This window comes from Dermacentor andersoni, chromosome 8, assembly GCF_023375885.2.
Source record: "Dermacentor andersoni chromosome 8, qqDerAnde1_hic_scaffold, whole genome shotgun sequence".
Classification (NCBI taxonomy): Eukaryota; Metazoa; Arthropoda; class Arachnida; order Ixodida; family Ixodidae; genus Dermacentor; species Dermacentor andersoni.
In genome coordinates this window covers 69,453,472-69,469,941 of record NC_092821.1, presented here as the reverse complement: position 1 = coordinate 69,469,941, position 16,470 = coordinate 69,453,472, and the positions used below count along the sequence as shown (strand labels likewise).

Here is a 16,470-nt window from a genome sequence, read left to right as displayed (position 1 = left end):
GCTCCCGCGGACGGGCCGCAGCATTCTATGGAAGCGTGTTATTTTTGCGCGCACTTATTTCCGCAAGTGAGGGCTTACCTTAACCACAGAGTTGAATAGCTTACTGTTACGGCGCCCCTGGCGCGTCCAGATCTAGTAACGCGTATCTTGCGGCAGCAAACTTCACTAATGTCCGTTATAGCGTAACCCTAAAATGAAACATCAAATCTTGCTTCTCTGCTGCAAATATTCAGGGAAACAGCGCGAGCTCTACACATCATGTGAAAGTGTCACCTTTATAAATGTTACCGCATTCCGAGCACATACGCGTACTTGGCCACAGCCAAGGCGCTCACCAGGTAACGCGTCAGTGACCGACGCCATGAGCTTGAGGGGCAGCTTGTCGAGCCTGTTTCCCTCGTCCGGCGAACTTCGCATCGCTTCCTGAAGCTTCTCGAGCACATAGCTCTCATCCGTCAGCAGTGCGTCCACGAGGGCGTCGTCCTCTTCTTGATGCTCGATGGCGCGGGACGCTTGGCTGGCGTTACGCAGCTGGTGTAGCATGGAACGAACCCGCTCGTGGCCACCGTCCGGCCCGTCCTGCTGTCGTAGCTCTTTTATGGCCGTCACAAAAACTGTGGGTTCCCTGTGCATAGACGACGGTGCAATGCACCACATGGAAACATCAATATACTCCTACGACATGAACAAACCACATTTCAGCGTGACCAAATTACGCGAACCAGAACCTACAATTGATGTTGCCTGCTTATGCTTCTGCTACATCGATAGTACACAGTTTAGTACAGCGCAAGATGATTGCGTGAGCGCGCGATGCAACACTAGCGTTAAGATAGATTGCACTGCGTGGCGCAAAACTAAAGTCTTTGAGAACAGCGAAACCAAGCAGAACGTTAACGCTAACATATACGGTGCCTTCTAGGTGCAAAAGCATTAAAATACTGGCAAGCCAAATGGACCCGAGATGTCGAGTTAATCCAATGGGGAATGCACAACTGTGTCACTAATGGGAAATTCGGGTGCTCGAACCGGTGCTCCAAATCGGATTGCAAGAAGCTCCAGACCTGAGCCAGAGAAAGCACGTGCCACCCGAAGGGCGGGTCGCCTTCCGCAGCAGTGAGAGTGAAGGAAGCGACGGTCCAAGGAAACTTTTGGTGACGCCAGAGGGAACGCGGTTGCATTAGAATAGACATCATGATATCATAACAGCGAGCAAGAGCGGAAGCGAGACAAGAAAGGCGGACTACGCAAGCGGTTGCTGAAGTGGCCGTCGTTTGCAAGGCAGTCTTACGCCAGAGCAGCACGTGGGCTGTCAGCTTGCCTTGTTCGGTGGTTGCTTCGGTCCTGCTGCTTTCGGCGAAAAGATTAGGTCATAATAGTTCTGACGCGCGAGGCCCTTTTTTTGTGAAGGTCTTCTGTTCCCGTTCGTCGCGGTATTACGCACCTGGAGGCGATTTTTCTGCTCGGACAGGATGCCTTGCGGCTGGCCGCCGACCGGCTGGCCGGCTGATGGCTTATATCCAATAGTGGGGTATGGCTGATGCGTAGCTGCCTAATGCGGGATCGCCGTCCGCGAGCGACGCCCTTTCGACGGGCGCATCACCGTGCTCGGACGGCTCTATGTTTTCGCCTCATGGGGATTGTGCGCTGGCAGGTCTAATTTTGTATTCCCATGGCGCGGGGGCGCCCGTAGTTGGGCCCGGTCAGGGTGCTGGGTTGAGGGGTTGCCGGGGCTGAGCACGTGTCGCGTTCGCAGCACGATAGCGTCGATGACGTGCTGATGGCGTCATTTCATCGCGCTATAAAGTTTCAGAAAAATAACAGATATTTTGCTTGACTCCAACTGCAAAGTCAGCAACAATAACCGATCACAAAACCTGGGACATCTGAGGCAGATTTTGCAGGAGTCTGGCGACATGCGAGCAGTGGCAGCGCCGCAGTGTGGCCACGCAGACTAACTACGAGACCAACTGGTACAGGCACGTGCGGGCGCAGCGGGCGGTGTTGAAACCGTAGATGGTACGTTGGTCACGGCGCCCATCTCTGCCGAAGATCCCGTGGACGTTCCGCTCAGGCGAGGGCATGCCCACGTTATATTCCTCACCCCCTTGTACCCACCACCGCCACCGCACAGGACTTAACCTCCGTGATAAAGTCAAACACTGACCCAATGAAAGAAAACTTAGGTGACATGAGTATCCGAAAAACACCACACGGACTGACGATTGTCTCGAATGAGAAAACCACCATGGACTGGCTGAAAGATGCTCTTGAGCGCAACTCTGTGACAACTCTGTGACAAACACATCGCTGTCAATTGCACAAATCAATGCGCGCAATCCCGATCTGACATTAGACCCGCCTCTGTGCGCCGTGCGGGTATCTTTCAAAGAGCGCTCAGGAACTTTTACCACGTGTCGGAGGTGAATCCTCATGCGTTCCGCTCGCTCATGAGCCGCTAATGAGTCATGGTGGGATCGACGTCTGCGGCTGTGGTGGAAGATTTGCACGTACCAACTTGCACGTTCTCCACAACATAAGCACATCCTCGTCGCGCTTGTACCATGAGGCAGCAGGCGGGTAGGGCTCTCTGTGCTCGATGCGCGGGCCAGAATCTGGGTGCGCAATACACTGTCCGCATGGGTTATGCGGCAGTGTGTTGCAACGAGTGCCAGAGAGGTGGTCGACCGAGCTTGCACCCCACGGGTGACAGACTTTACCGTCTTCTGGTTAGCAGGATTGCCTGCATGCGCGCTAGAAAGGACTATGGCTAGCCCTGTCAACATCGTTCTTGGAGTGTTGCGCAGCCGTCTCGGCGCGGTAGCGGTGGTTGGCGGAAACCGCATCCGCGTGCACGATTGAGACAGTCGCGCGCCCTCTCATGTCTAGGGCAGGACTTTCTGCTTTATTTGCTCGTTTTTATTCTCGGCATTTGGTGCAATCATTCTTATTCCTTCATTATCATCATTGTTTCATCCATCTTCCTTTTTTTTTTCTCTCACACTTTTGTCCGCGCCTATACAGGATGCAATTGCGTGGTTTCTTTCTTCCTTTCTCTTTCTTACGCATTTACTCCGCGGTCTGTGCCGTCTACTTTCCGGGTATTATGTGCGCGTGCAACCGGGAGCATGGTTTTCCTTTAGAGAAGGCATTTGGTTCTCACGTATTAGTTCACGGGTGTGGTATCAATTGCACGATATACTTTTCCGGACTGAGTGTATAGAAAACGATTATGGCTAGTACCAACGCACTCAAGTTCCTACAAGCCAACCTGGACCACACCCACGATGCGACTAAGGTGGTTGCCGATTACATGGTTCGCGGAGGCTTTACGTTCGCAATAGTATCCGAACCGCACACAGGAGATGAACGTGCCTCGTACTACTAATAACTTCTATACGCCAACAAAACCAGGAGTAATGCTGCTGGCACGGGCTCCCGAATTTGACCTTTTTCCTTTGTATATCTCTCAGCACGTCATTAAGATTAGCTGCGAGTGTCTAGGGCAGGCTTTTGTCATCCTGGCAACTTATGCCCCGTCTCACCGACCGCCCGACCCTATGTTGAAGCGGCTATGGCAGTGCTTTTCCCGATATTCATCCAGGACCTTTATTCATGCTGGGGGACTTCACTGCCAAGCATGCGCTCTGGCGCCCCGTTGCTCGCGATGTACGGGGGATACAGGTTGCACAGTTTGGAAGCGCCAACGGATTATACATCTTGAATGAGCCGGCGTCGCCTCCTACGTACGACATTTCGTTTCGACGTACGACATTTCGCCTCCTCCGTTTCGAGCTCCAAGTCGAGCTCCTCGGCCCTGTCGCTCGACTTTGTTGTAGCACAATTCTACCGCATTTATGAACCTTTGTGCGGAAAGTATTTGCGTGTGGTCACAGAGCGCGGTACGCGGGCACACGCATGGTGGACTCCGCAGTTGAGCGAGGAGCACTCGAGGCTACGCGCGATGCGCCGTCGTGTCCAGTGAGCGAGATATCCTTTCACAAAACACTCTGTCGCGACCTTACCGCGCAGAACATCTTGGGCAAGTCTTTTAAGCTGACGTTTGGAAAATTCGTACCGGCGACGCATCTTCCTCCGCTCGATCTTTCAGATGGAGAATCAACGGTCTCCGTACACGAAAAGTAACGTAAGGCAATATAAGTAAAAAAAAAAAACAAGGACCGGAGCTAAAGCCAATGATTCAAGACAAAATGATGGGAGAACAAGTAGAACGGGACATAACGTCAGCGCTGAATGACCCAGTTTCCCGCTCCTGTAGATATCCTTCGGCAGTGATTAGCATTCATGTTGATTCTGCATATTTATTTCCATATAGTCAAGATGAGGAGCAGCCAGCTCCACAGAATGAAGGGAACACAACCCGCGCTGGCTTCTTTATTGTTCCGAGGACAGTTTCTAGGCATCAGAGTGAAGTGAACCGGCCGAAAACACAAGTTACGGTTAATGATCCTACCGACCTCCTGTTGGAAGGTCGTCAGGATCATTTTCATACGAAAGCCTAGCCCTCCCCTTAACTTACCCTCTGCTTACAGACATACTGTGGTGAATTCTCTTTCTGGCAAGGTTCTTGGACGATTATTAAATTCCCGGCTGTATTATTTTTTACACTCCCACAATCTCATTCATCCTCGACAATTTGGCTTTCCCCATGCGCATAGTGCTCTTCTGTCGTTCTGTGGGCTGCGTCAGCGGATGTGAGCACTCGAATCTATAAAGACTCCCGCTGTATTGATTTCGGTTGATTTCATAGAAGCCTTTGATAGCGTGTGGCACGACGCGGTCCTCTTCCGAAAACGTCAGTGCCCTGTCAACCTTTATCTCCTGCTTCAATCGTTCCTGACGGGTCCAAAAATCGTGCTTCGCGCACATGCAGGATAGGTGTCAGCATGCCCATCGATTGGTACTCCTCAGGGCTGACCTATCAGCCCTCTCCGGTGGAATGTCACTATTCATTCCCTGCTCGATCTCCACTTCCCGGAGAGCGTCCACATACAAGCATATGCGGACGACACAATTTTTATTATTACTGGCACTTCGCATTTTGCAACTGCAGGCTTTAGCGGAATCGGCTCTCACCTTGGTCTGCAATCGGACTCAGCAGAACAAGGTCAAAATCACTCGTCAAAAATCGTTTCTTTTTTTTTTTTTTGTCGTTTCCAATAATGGCCACATTCGTACGTCAAAACGGCAGACGTCAATCCGATTGGATGGCGTTTTTTAAAGTGCAAAGACCACATCAAATTACTTCATTTGTTTTTTGATAACAAGCCTAAGTTTTTCGCGCACGTCGATTATATTAAAACTAAATCTGAGGTACTGGTCGCACGATTACTATATTTTATCCGCTTACATCGCACGCTTCATCCGGCGATTATTCGTCGGTTGTACAGACAGGTTTTGCTGCCTGCAGCTGCATACGCGTCTGCAGTTTGGTGGCATTCGTTCTCCTTCCACCTAACCACACGCGTATTATCCCGCCTGCGGTCGCTTCTCGTAGCAATGACAGGCACGTATCACACGACGCGTACATCGACGCTTCATATTTAAGCCAACTGCCCAGCTTTGACTGTGGAATTGGATCGCTTGGCAGTGGAGTTTTCCTTGGTCACACTTTGGCAAGTGGCCTAATATGGCCCAGACACTTTCATGCCCAATCAAGTTGACTTCCCGTATGACCCACGGGATCACCACCCTAGAGAACAATTCCGCTTTAATTTCACACGCCCTACCCCGGATCAAGGTCCCATCCATCATGTTTATACTCACGGTACGCTTACCACCACTTTCGTCGCGTTCTTCGCAGCTTTCGTCGCATTTGACCTCTTTGGTCGCCTCATCCGGGTCGGCGAATTCAAAGTCCTGAATGCGTCTAGCGCGTATGGCACTGAGGTGTGTGGTTTTGATGGGGCACTTGCCTACATTGCTACTTTGCACAGCACGGTTCCACTCTATTTATACACTGACTGCCTCTCGTTGCTGTTGTCTTTGTTGCGGTTACGCGGCGCGCATGAGCTGCTCCGGCGCATCAGACAAGTACTCCATTCCCTGCCAATGAACGGTCCTGGTCTTCTGTTATTTCATGTACCGAGACATTGGGGTGTGCTGGGGAATGAGCTTGCCGACGGGGCGGCATCGTCTACCTTTATGGTGGTGCGGGTTTACACCCCCACACTTATTCTCCCCTTTCTTTTTGTATCGGGCGAGAAGACTAAGCACTATGCTAAGATGCTGTCACTGCTTGCCTCTCGTATCTGAATTGTTATTCTCGTGTTTGTTAGACGCACTGAAGGTACTACTAACAACTGTAAACTTAGCCGAGTTGCCATCAGCTTCGTGAGTGGCACAATTAAAGCTCAACGCAACTACGAAGCGGCCAAGCCATTCACTTAAATCGCGCTACCGCAAACACCAGCGTTAGCGGAATTGCTCCGACGTCGTCAGTGGGAACAATCTGGGCGCTACAAGTCGGACTTTCCCTATCGGAAAGAACCAACCAAATGTAACCACAGCACTCTTTTTGGACCACCCCAACAAGAAGACCATATACATGTGTAGTGCTGCGAAACTACCACTCGAATCACACCTCACCACTCGCTACACCTGCGCGAAGCTCCCGCCCCTGACGACGCTCAACGGTGACACCCAGTTGAAGCTACGAGCCCCAATCTCTCTTTAATAATGAACCCCAGTTACAACCGAGGACCCCCTCGACTGCCTGCGCGACATCGATAAAAATTGCTCATGCGAAAACGTTACATATATCGTCATGCGACCTATATCACCGACAACACTTCGCTATGTGTTGCCGCGCAAAAAAAAGTGACACGTCTAGGCTTGACTTGAGGCCCTATCATATGAAACGGGCGAATGAACGAAAAGACTAAGGCCCCGGCGCCGTGTCCACGCGGCTACAGCAAACAAGGGCAATCCCTCTCGTCCAGCCTACTGCACAGGTAATCTACAATGAAAATAGCCTACGTACTTTAGAGCCGCAGCAACGCTATCGCACACTCCATGCGTTTGCTGCTAAAACGTTCTACTATATCGCGTTTTGGTGAATATGGGCCCGAATGAGGCCTTAAGCAAAAAGAAAAAGAATGAGAAAGAAAAAGACTATTTCTGAACGAGTCTGAGTGACTTGTGAATATTTTACCTACCCATTGGCAATTTTCAAATTAGAACCATCGATAAAATTGTGGCGATGCCGGCAACATGAGAAATTTCTCCAAGCGGCGCGCACCATATTTCTAACGGCTGTATATCAAGAAGAACAAGAAAACAGCCAGCACAGAACCGCGCGGCCGCCGCGTTATCGGCACCACAAGGGCACGACGCTGGATCTACGCTGCATCCCCTAGGTCACCGGACTTACGCCTGAGCACTGCACCGGCCGTTATTTCAGGCGCAGGCCCGGCCCAATCACAAAAGGGCCATGCGCTGGCCGGCCTGACCCGGTGATTTCAAACCAGGCCCGTACCCCCTGCCCGGGCCAGTACCGGCCCGGTTTCCTTCGCGACCACTCCCAACCAACCTAATGCGCGTCAACTTCTTCACAGGCGGGGCAGCTATCAAACTCACAGCGCCACATTCATTCGAACGTCGGGTCGTCCGTCTCTTGCCTGAGCACGATATACTTTAGGAATCCGAGGTCTTCAGAACCTGGGAACAATGTTCACCAGAGGTTTAGTGGCGAATCAGTTCTGCAGAATTCTGCAAGGTGAAGAAAGTTCTTGACAGGGATCATTGTCATCCACCTGAACATAGCACGAATCTGCAAAAGAAACCCATAGGGCTTCCTTTGACAGCAAGCTTCGCAGCTGAGGAAGAAATTGTCCTGGTCCGGGATTCGAACGACGGACCAATGCCATTCAGGGACGATAGCTCTACTATCTGAGCTAACCAGGAGGCTACCAAATCGCACTGCGAGGGAAAATTATTCGACAACTCGAAGCACTGGGACACTGAATATGGCAAATCAGCTCTGCGGAATCCCGCAAGGTGGATGAAGGTTCACGGAAAGAAAAACTGGCATCCACTCGAATGTAGGACGTTCTTGAGGGCTAGTTGGTTCATACTTGAAGGTAGGTTAAAACTGCGCAAGAAACGAGGACATTGTTGTGTGTTTCCTTCGCTGTCCTCGTGATGTTGTGTGTTTCTTTCGCTGTTCTCGTTTTTCGCGCAGTTTTAACCAACCTTCAAGCTCGAATGTAGCAGAAAGCTACAAAGGAACTCCATACCGGTTTCTGCGAAACAAAGCTTCGCGCTTTAGGAAAACGTGTCCAGGATTTCATGCAAATGACGTGCCCCGGTCTAAGCCGGGCCTGATCCTATCCCGAAGCGCCTAGGCTCGAGCCCGGCCCGAGCCCGCATAAACAATTGCTTATACCCGGCCCCAACCCGGACTGAAGGCAGGGCTGCGCCCGGGCGTTAGGGCCAGCCCGTGCCCGTGCAGTAGTCTAACTTACGTATTCCATCACGCACACAGACCTACACACACAAACTCTCATACGAGCCCTATGTACGCACTTGCAGCGGCAGTCTACACGAGCGGAGCCTGCTTCCTCGCTTCCGTTCCCAGAGCTTCTCGCATTGCTTCTAAAACTGTGTCCACTCTTGGCGCCTCCGCGGCACGATAGAGGCACTTTGGAAGGGGAGCGTACGAAGCCTTGTAGGAAAGCGCGAAGCACTGGGCGCTAAGCAAGCGTAGCTTTCAACTTTGTGGCGACGGTCGGACTAGGAGAGACCCTACCACTTCGGCGGTGCCACGAGAAGCGAGCGCGACCGAAAATGAGTGTCGAGTTCCGTTTGGTTCAGTTAGCGTTCGTTTCGAGCTCATTGCAAGCTTATTTATATAGCGAAGTTGTTAAAGGCATGTTCACCCAGGATCGCGTCCGTGAGTAGACGCAAAACTCCCATACATGGGCCTATACCGAAGATACCCCGATGCCGGGCTGACCCGCAGTGCAGGTGCAGTTCGCAATTAAGGGGCCCACATACACAGCTTTTTGCTGGTCATACTTCTTCACAGAGTGCACGGGCACTGAGTTTTTTTATAAGCAATTTGTCCACATTTGCGAACTGCCGCGTTTTCGTCAATCCCGTGAGCATCCGGCACGCAAGACACTGGTGCACAAGTTCTGCGCTTCCTCTGCCGATGTCGCCTAACGTCATCCCGTGAGACCCCTTTGGACAGTGCATAGGACGAGGGGTTTCAGTAAACTTTTGACCTCCCTGACACATATATGGGCCACGCAACGAGCATGCCATCATGCTGCCACCACGACAGCACCGTTTCAGCGCGCCCGTCCTCGCGCCTACCTGCAGCTCTCAGTCAACGCAGATGCTTATCAAAGCGTAACGCCGCCATTGCGTGGGTTCTCCCGCTAGCTTCCTGAGCACTGGCGCAGCGAACCGCATCGAGCGCTGCTTCGCGTTCCCCAATAAAGACGCATGTCCTGCCAAGCGCAAGCAAGTCTGCCGATCTCGGCAGGCAAAACGACAGGTGGGTCGGAGGCTCATCGCAAGCGTCTCCTGAGAAACGCTCACCGAAGCCTCCGAAAGCTTTCGACCCGCGGAATTTCCTCCCGCCATTTATGTCGGATACGTTGCTGTCACGTGCCAGCCATGCTATTAAATCTACGCAACAACGCTGCCTAACGGTGCCCGAACGCTACGCAGGTCGTATGCAAAGTTTCACAATTGATCTTCGCAAAACTACGAAATTCAAACTGCGAAGATTCAACCTGGGGGCGTGTGAAATACTACCCGTGCAAGTGCCATCCACATTACCAACTCAAGTAAGTCATGGCCAGCCAGCCAAAGCCTAACACCTCGCTCGAGCGGGTTACTCACGCACCAGTAGCCGTACAGGCACATTTTGTTCCCCAGGCAACATTTTGCCTGCAGTAACCGCAACATCAAACGTAAGTGCGCCCGTCGACACGCTGCGATAGGAAAGAATAACTTTGTGCTAGCCCTCTTTTTAGACTTATCCAATGCACTTGATATGATCGACCTTGCTTTGTTACTAGAAAAATCAAAGAGAGCTAGGATTTTGAGGTCAATTTAATAAGGTTTTTGTTAATTATTTTACCAATAGGCTCCAGAGTGTTAAAATTCATGGCATATAAGGTAATTTCAGGTCAATTAAATTTGGTATAGCAAAAAGAAGTACACTTGATCTTTTACTTTGTAACGTGTATGTTTCAGAGTTTTCTGGTTATGGGATATACTGGAATTGACATCTAGACTAATATGCGGATGATACAGCGCTAGTACTTGAGGCTACCAACTGTGATATAGGAACGGAAGACTTCCAGGCTGATATCAACCACGTCGTTTACTGGTTCTCACAGAATTCAATTTCCAAAAACCTCAACAAACAAAACACTTATGTTTTAGGAAACCGTACAGAGCGAGTTCCAAAACGTTTCCAAAACCATTATTCTTGCACTACTCGAATTGTTACCCTTGTAGATACGCTTATCTGCCAGTGGCACTAGTTATTAAGTACCCTGGTATTTTCTGGGATCAGCACTTGACGTGGAATCATCACGTTATTCAGCTTGTTAAAAAGACAAGAGCCATGGGGGCCATGATGTACCATTTTAGACGGAAATCCCCGCTTTATCTTAGGTGTGTATAAATCATTGGTAGAACCACTTCTTACGTATCGAATCACGCTATACGGTAACTGCTCGGATTATAAGGCTCAAGCTTTAAATTCTATCATAAGCAGAACAGTTAACACTTTCACTTACGGCGCCTATTTGCAATCAGCCGCGATAGAAGATAAACTAAGCGTGCTGGGAATGTTGCCCACCCGCGAACGCTTTAGCTCCACGATAATTACACGCAATTACTACAAGACCCTTGTGAATAAGGAGGTCACACTGCGCAAAAGTGTGCGCTATGTCAAACCACGTGTATTTACATAATATGGTAAGTGCACGAGAAGCTTCTATGTACTACCTTTACTTGACAAGCATGATGATGACTTCTGCTGTATTAACGGTAAAAAAGAATGTTAAGAAATATTAGAAACTGATGTGCATCAACTGTAGTTTTTACATAAATCACCTGAACGTTTTCCTGAAATGATAAAATTTGTTTTTTTCTCACTGTACATAAAACTCTGTCAGTATGCTCTGTATGTATTTCTGTTTCATTGCGCTAAGTACAGTCCACGAAGTTTTTTTCTTTCTTTTTGTGTAAATATTCATGTTATTTTCGGCGTATAAACTTGAATTGTATGCGCTAACACCGCCAGCTGCATGATCTGCCAAACAAGAGCATTGTGCTTAGGCGGATCAGCATAACTGACTATACATGTATCCGAAGGAATAAAATTGTGTCGTAAACCACGGCCCAACATTGAGATATGGGCAAACCGGCCGTATCTCGAAGTTGAATTCCAGTTGACATCGTGAAGGTCGAGAGTCGAAGCCACCATATTTCGTGTTAATTAAGGCGAACTTAATTAGGATACAGTTGATGATGGCACCAGAGTCCACGACGTTTGGCGGGAGTCGTGCCTGCGGCCTTTGGTGTTAATTAGGGCGAATTAGGGCACAGTTAATTAAGGAAGAGTAAATTAAGGCACTCGAACCCACGACCTTTGGTGGGAGAAAACAAGCAATAGGAAGTAACAAGTCATTCGAATGAGACTGTCAAGTAATTTAGTGAATGTCTCATGAGCGGGCAGGCTTTAGCCTTCATCCCCTTTAGCGTAGGCTAAAGTGCCTATGCCAACTTTTTCCATGTTCTTAATACTCCTGTGACACGGGCAAACTTCAGTGCACTTTGGGCGAGAGCACTTCGTCGCTAGTGTCGTTCACAGGCTGCCACACGGGAACGCTTAGTGACACTTGCTGCAGAGCGCACTAGCCAGCGGGTGTGTTCGGCGGCGAAGGGTGCATGCAGCCTCCTTTGCAATGAGTAAAAAGTAAGTAACATTGGAAGCAGAAAATACTATTTTCGCCAACTTCGTAACATTACCAAGGTAATATAATCTTTACAATAAAAACAGGAACAGCGAAACACAGGACAAGCGAGTAAAGAGCACAGGACAGAGCGCTGTCCTGTGCACACTGCTAATAGTACCTGCCACACTGCAAGAAAAAAAAAAACTGCAAAAAACTACTCTCGTTGTGCGGCTGTTTACTACCCACGCCGGGTAATGGCCGCGCAGTCGCCAAGCGGAACGCATCGCTTGGACTGGTACTGCCGTTGCTTGTTTGTAGAAAATGGACACATGTTGAGCGTCCAAAACTTGATTGTAAGGGCTGTTACTAACGATAACAAACTGTCTGCGTGCGCGCAATTTTAAGCTAACCGATATATGCTTAGCCTTTTGCCTCGCGATCGCTATCGCCACCAATTTGAAAGAACACGTTCTTGGGTAGCAGTACAGTGTACGAGTAGTAGCAGCGCACCGGCTAAAATGACACTCAGCGCGCTGAAGTGCACTTTAGTTTGCCCGTGTGAGAGGAGCATAATAAAATGCGAACAAAACAACTACGACGAGACCAAATGTGGCAAGACAATGTTCTGTCCTTGTCGCAGTTCGCGTTGGTTGGTGTCTTTACACATCTGAATAACGAGTCGGTATCTGCAACATTGCCTCTGAAATCTTGGGCTTAGCACGTTCCTCTACACTGGGTGTCTCGGAGGCTCACATATACTGTTTAAAACTCGCGCAGCACTCGCGAGATGTCACCACGATATTGCATACCGTGTGGCCGAGTAAATGAGATGTTCAAATATCAGCTCACCGCCCGTCCCCGGAATATCTATGACGTCTCTTCGGGCCGTCATAGAATATCGGAAAGAATTCATGATTCGATTGAATAAATGTGACACTGGCAAGCGCTAGAGTGTAGTTAAGTATAAGTTAAGTTGATGCAAGCGGCATAGTATTGGGCACAGTATTGGTGTCGCGTTCATTTCTTTTAATGAATATTGGTTGCAATACACGAAGTAGACGGTAATCCAATATTGAAATGAGAAGTACGCATGTCCCACAAAAAAGAAAGTTTAAGAGCGGATACCTGAAGTAGAACTTGTTGCCGGTATGTTGCCTAAGGAAGGTCAAGCGGAACCATATGTCCACCGCCCAGTTGAGCGATAGATCCAGCAGCACTTGGAGGCACCTGGACGTAGGAACAGAACCTGTCGGTTCGGGCCACGACAAGCCCCGTTCTCGCATGAATTCTATCAGGGCCTGCGAAGAGCGTACATTCGTGAAAGAGTATTGCCTTTTTCGAAACGTTGCGGCAGGATGTCATTGGTGAGATGATATGTTATCCTTGAGAAGGCGGAACGTCCGCCGAGGGACTCATACAACACAGAAGGTTTGAACGTTCTGCGAAAAATGTATTCATTCAATGAGTTTTTTTATGTCGCAGCGGGCATCTAGCAAGAAAAAAAGCTGCAATGCTGAATGTATCATCGCTGCTTCTGTGTTGCTGTTGGGAGCAAGACGACCACTTTATTCCAAGAATATCTATGCTTCATCGATTATGGAATAATTGTAAGAACGTAACGAGTGCTATCCAGAAACCATATGTGCATGTGCGAGTATGTCACCGAGAAAGGTACACATGTAGATAAAAATGGCACCTTCAATGGCCAGAAAACGGCTACCTATAGTGCCATGAACTTCTCGTGTAGTGAAGGTGGGCTTACGCTGAATCCTGCCAAATTACAAGAAATAAACAGCGAGTTTGGGAATCTACAAGGAAGCTTATCAAATGGGAACAGCAGCCTCTACAAGTTATTGAAAAAAATACATACCTTTATCAGACAGCCAGCTGTGTGCCAGAGTCCAAGATTTTTACATAAGCAACGCTGTGCAGTAGTTTGAGTGTGAATATTTATTTCACCGCACATAGATATAAATTATTACGCCCTGCCACTCGACAAGCAGAAAGAGGTTGTCGGAAAGAGTTTGGGGAAGGACTTTGGGCCTCGTATTGGCAGTGTTGCAAGACAACCGCCATCAGTACACAAGACAAGTGCGCGCATTACCGACGCAAATGCAAGCGTGTAACATTTACCACCATGAGGACGCTAGTTCCAAGCTAACAACTGGGCAGAGTACTCTAGTCATGAAAGGAAAGAATAATTTTATGATGGTGACATTTAGAGCAGGAAGTCGGTCAACAACTGATGACACACCTTGTAAACCACTTCAGTGTAAAAAAATAAAGGATTGAAGGAGCGAATGCCGGCTAGTTGGGACAAACGAGGAGGGCTCTCTATCGCTCTAGACATAAAACTTTAAACGCTCCACAAGCACAAAATGGAGCGTTTTCCAACTGTCATTGTCGCTCACTTGCCATAGCATTGCTCAAGTTCCATAATTACAGCGCTGTTAACCTTCTGCAGCGAGTTATAAGCACAGCATAATGAGGTGTAAATGACCCAAACACAGTGATGTGAAGTAGTCGCAAAACTTGTTGGCAGTACCTAAAGCGTCATCACGACACTTACTGCAATGAGCAATCGATGAAATTTGGATGAGGTTATCTTTTTTTTGTATTGTTAAAAAAAGGTGGTTAAGCTTATTGCTTCTGAACCATATTCTGTAGTTAGTAATAATAACGTTGATTCGCTCGTTTATTAAGTGACAATGAAACTGCCAAGTAATTTTCATATGCTAAATTTAGACCGCCATTAAATACCCGCCATTTCGTCTTTCTCTTTTATTTCTATTATTTTGACGCGGAAGGAAGTATAGACTTAGACAGCCAGTCCGAGACACATTTATACCGCCTATTGGAGGATGTTGATGTCGGGCAAGTCTGCGCAGCACCAGTAATGGTGGAATTAAATTTTGGGACAGCGCCCTTTGGAACTGCAACATAAAATATACCGCGCCAGTCAGAGATCCAAATTAGGGATATAAATCTGCTGCCGTAAAAGGATGTCCGAAGATAAAAGAGGATCGTGAGGGTTAAATGGAGAGAAAAAACAACGGTAGGTTAACTGATATCGAATATAACGTCAGCCTAGAAAGGAGTAAGGGATGTATGCATTGAATACGTAGAATAGGAGGCAGAGACACTGAATATCCGTAGAAGACAACCTGCCTCATTCTTTCGTAGTTTTATGCACCGTCATACCTTTGTGTCGCATTACCGTGGCGTTTCTTATGAGATTATTGACACCAATAATGTAACAAACGCAGATGGTTTCTGGGAAGGAACGCATTCTCTGCTTCAGCGCATGCTTTTTAGCTGGCTTTGCTAGTGCAGGCAACCGGGCACTGCATATAAAATAGATTGTGACCAGGACAGTCGATGACCCATGGCGGAATCACTTTCTCATCAATTGAATACGTCCTGCAACAACGACAAGAACTCGAAGCAGCTGGCGAAATCGCTTCAATAAACATAAAATGTTGAATCAGGTGGCAACGAACTATAAAATTTAAAGCCTGGATGTTGTTGGTTCAGCGTTGAGAGCATTATAAGATTTCCCAGCGAAAACAGACTAAAGAAGGACGCAAATGGCATTGATGTCCAACGATAGCTTTCCTTCTGCCTTTCATATTTTGCCCACCTTAAAAATATCAGTTGATAGACCGACGTCATTCTGTCCGCTTGCTTCCGCCCTTATAGTTCTTTCGCTAATTCTTATAGTGTATGAAATTACTAACACTTACAGATAAGCCGACATGGTATATTCAACCGAAAACGTTTAATACGGTGATGCATGAAAGAAAATATTTCCGTTCATAACGATGTGCCGGACGTACCACAGAAAAAGTAATCCGGTGATATCTACCTCTATTGACACGCCTCACAGAACCTCGAATGGCAAGTCTACCAAAAGGTTGGCTTGAAAACCAGAGTTTATCTATAGTAAAGAAACAAGACCCAGTTTGGTACGTCCAGCTTTCTTGACACGGAAAATAATTAAAAAAAGTTAAACGGAACTAACGTTCAAAAGTTGTTGACTCGGGGATTTACTGTTAAAGGCGCAGTGATGCCTTGCACCTCGCTGTGCGCGCCACTTCTGCCTCGTAATGAGCCGTATTGTGTACCATCGGCTTTACTTCTACGAGGCACGGGTTTCAATACGTTACTCACCCGCCGTTTGCCTCAAAAATTGCGACGTAAGGTACGTCGACCCGTGGGAAGTTGTGATAAAGTGACTGTTCGGAAGTTGCCGATTTCTCGCGCAGCCAATTTCGTGTTTCGAATCAAGAACAAGCAGTTACATCACCAACTTAGGCTAGGTTACCTTAGCTTGTCAGACTGTGTTGCAAGCCGCCAAAGTGTATCGATAGTGTTATCTGCACTGAAAGATTTGTGCGTGCTGCACTTGCATTGCAGATACCGGACATCGAACGATGACGGACTGTCACGCGCACACACACACACGCGCGCGCGCGCCGGATTTATAAAAAGTGGTCCACTGGAGGAATTTACAAGATTAATTGAC

At 48.3% G+C, this 16,470-nt stretch overlaps 1 protein-coding gene across 1 annotated transcript in view; it reads right to left on the bottom strand.

The window, feature by feature from the left end:
- Positions 1–13,443, bottom strand: part of LOC126538815 (neprilysin-2-like) — a 110,952-nt gene extending 97,509 nt beyond the window's left edge. The window contains exons 1-2 of the mRNA XM_055075008.2: positions 13,071–13,443; positions 336–625 (exon numbers count right to left, since the gene is read on the bottom strand). Coding sequence (XP_054930983.2) covers positions 336–625; positions 13,071–13,228 — 448 coding nt within the window. The 5' untranslated portion in view covers positions 13,229–13,443. The remainder of the gene's footprint in view (positions 1–335; positions 626–13,070) is intronic.
- Positions 13,444–16,470: the final 3,027 nt, after the last annotated feature.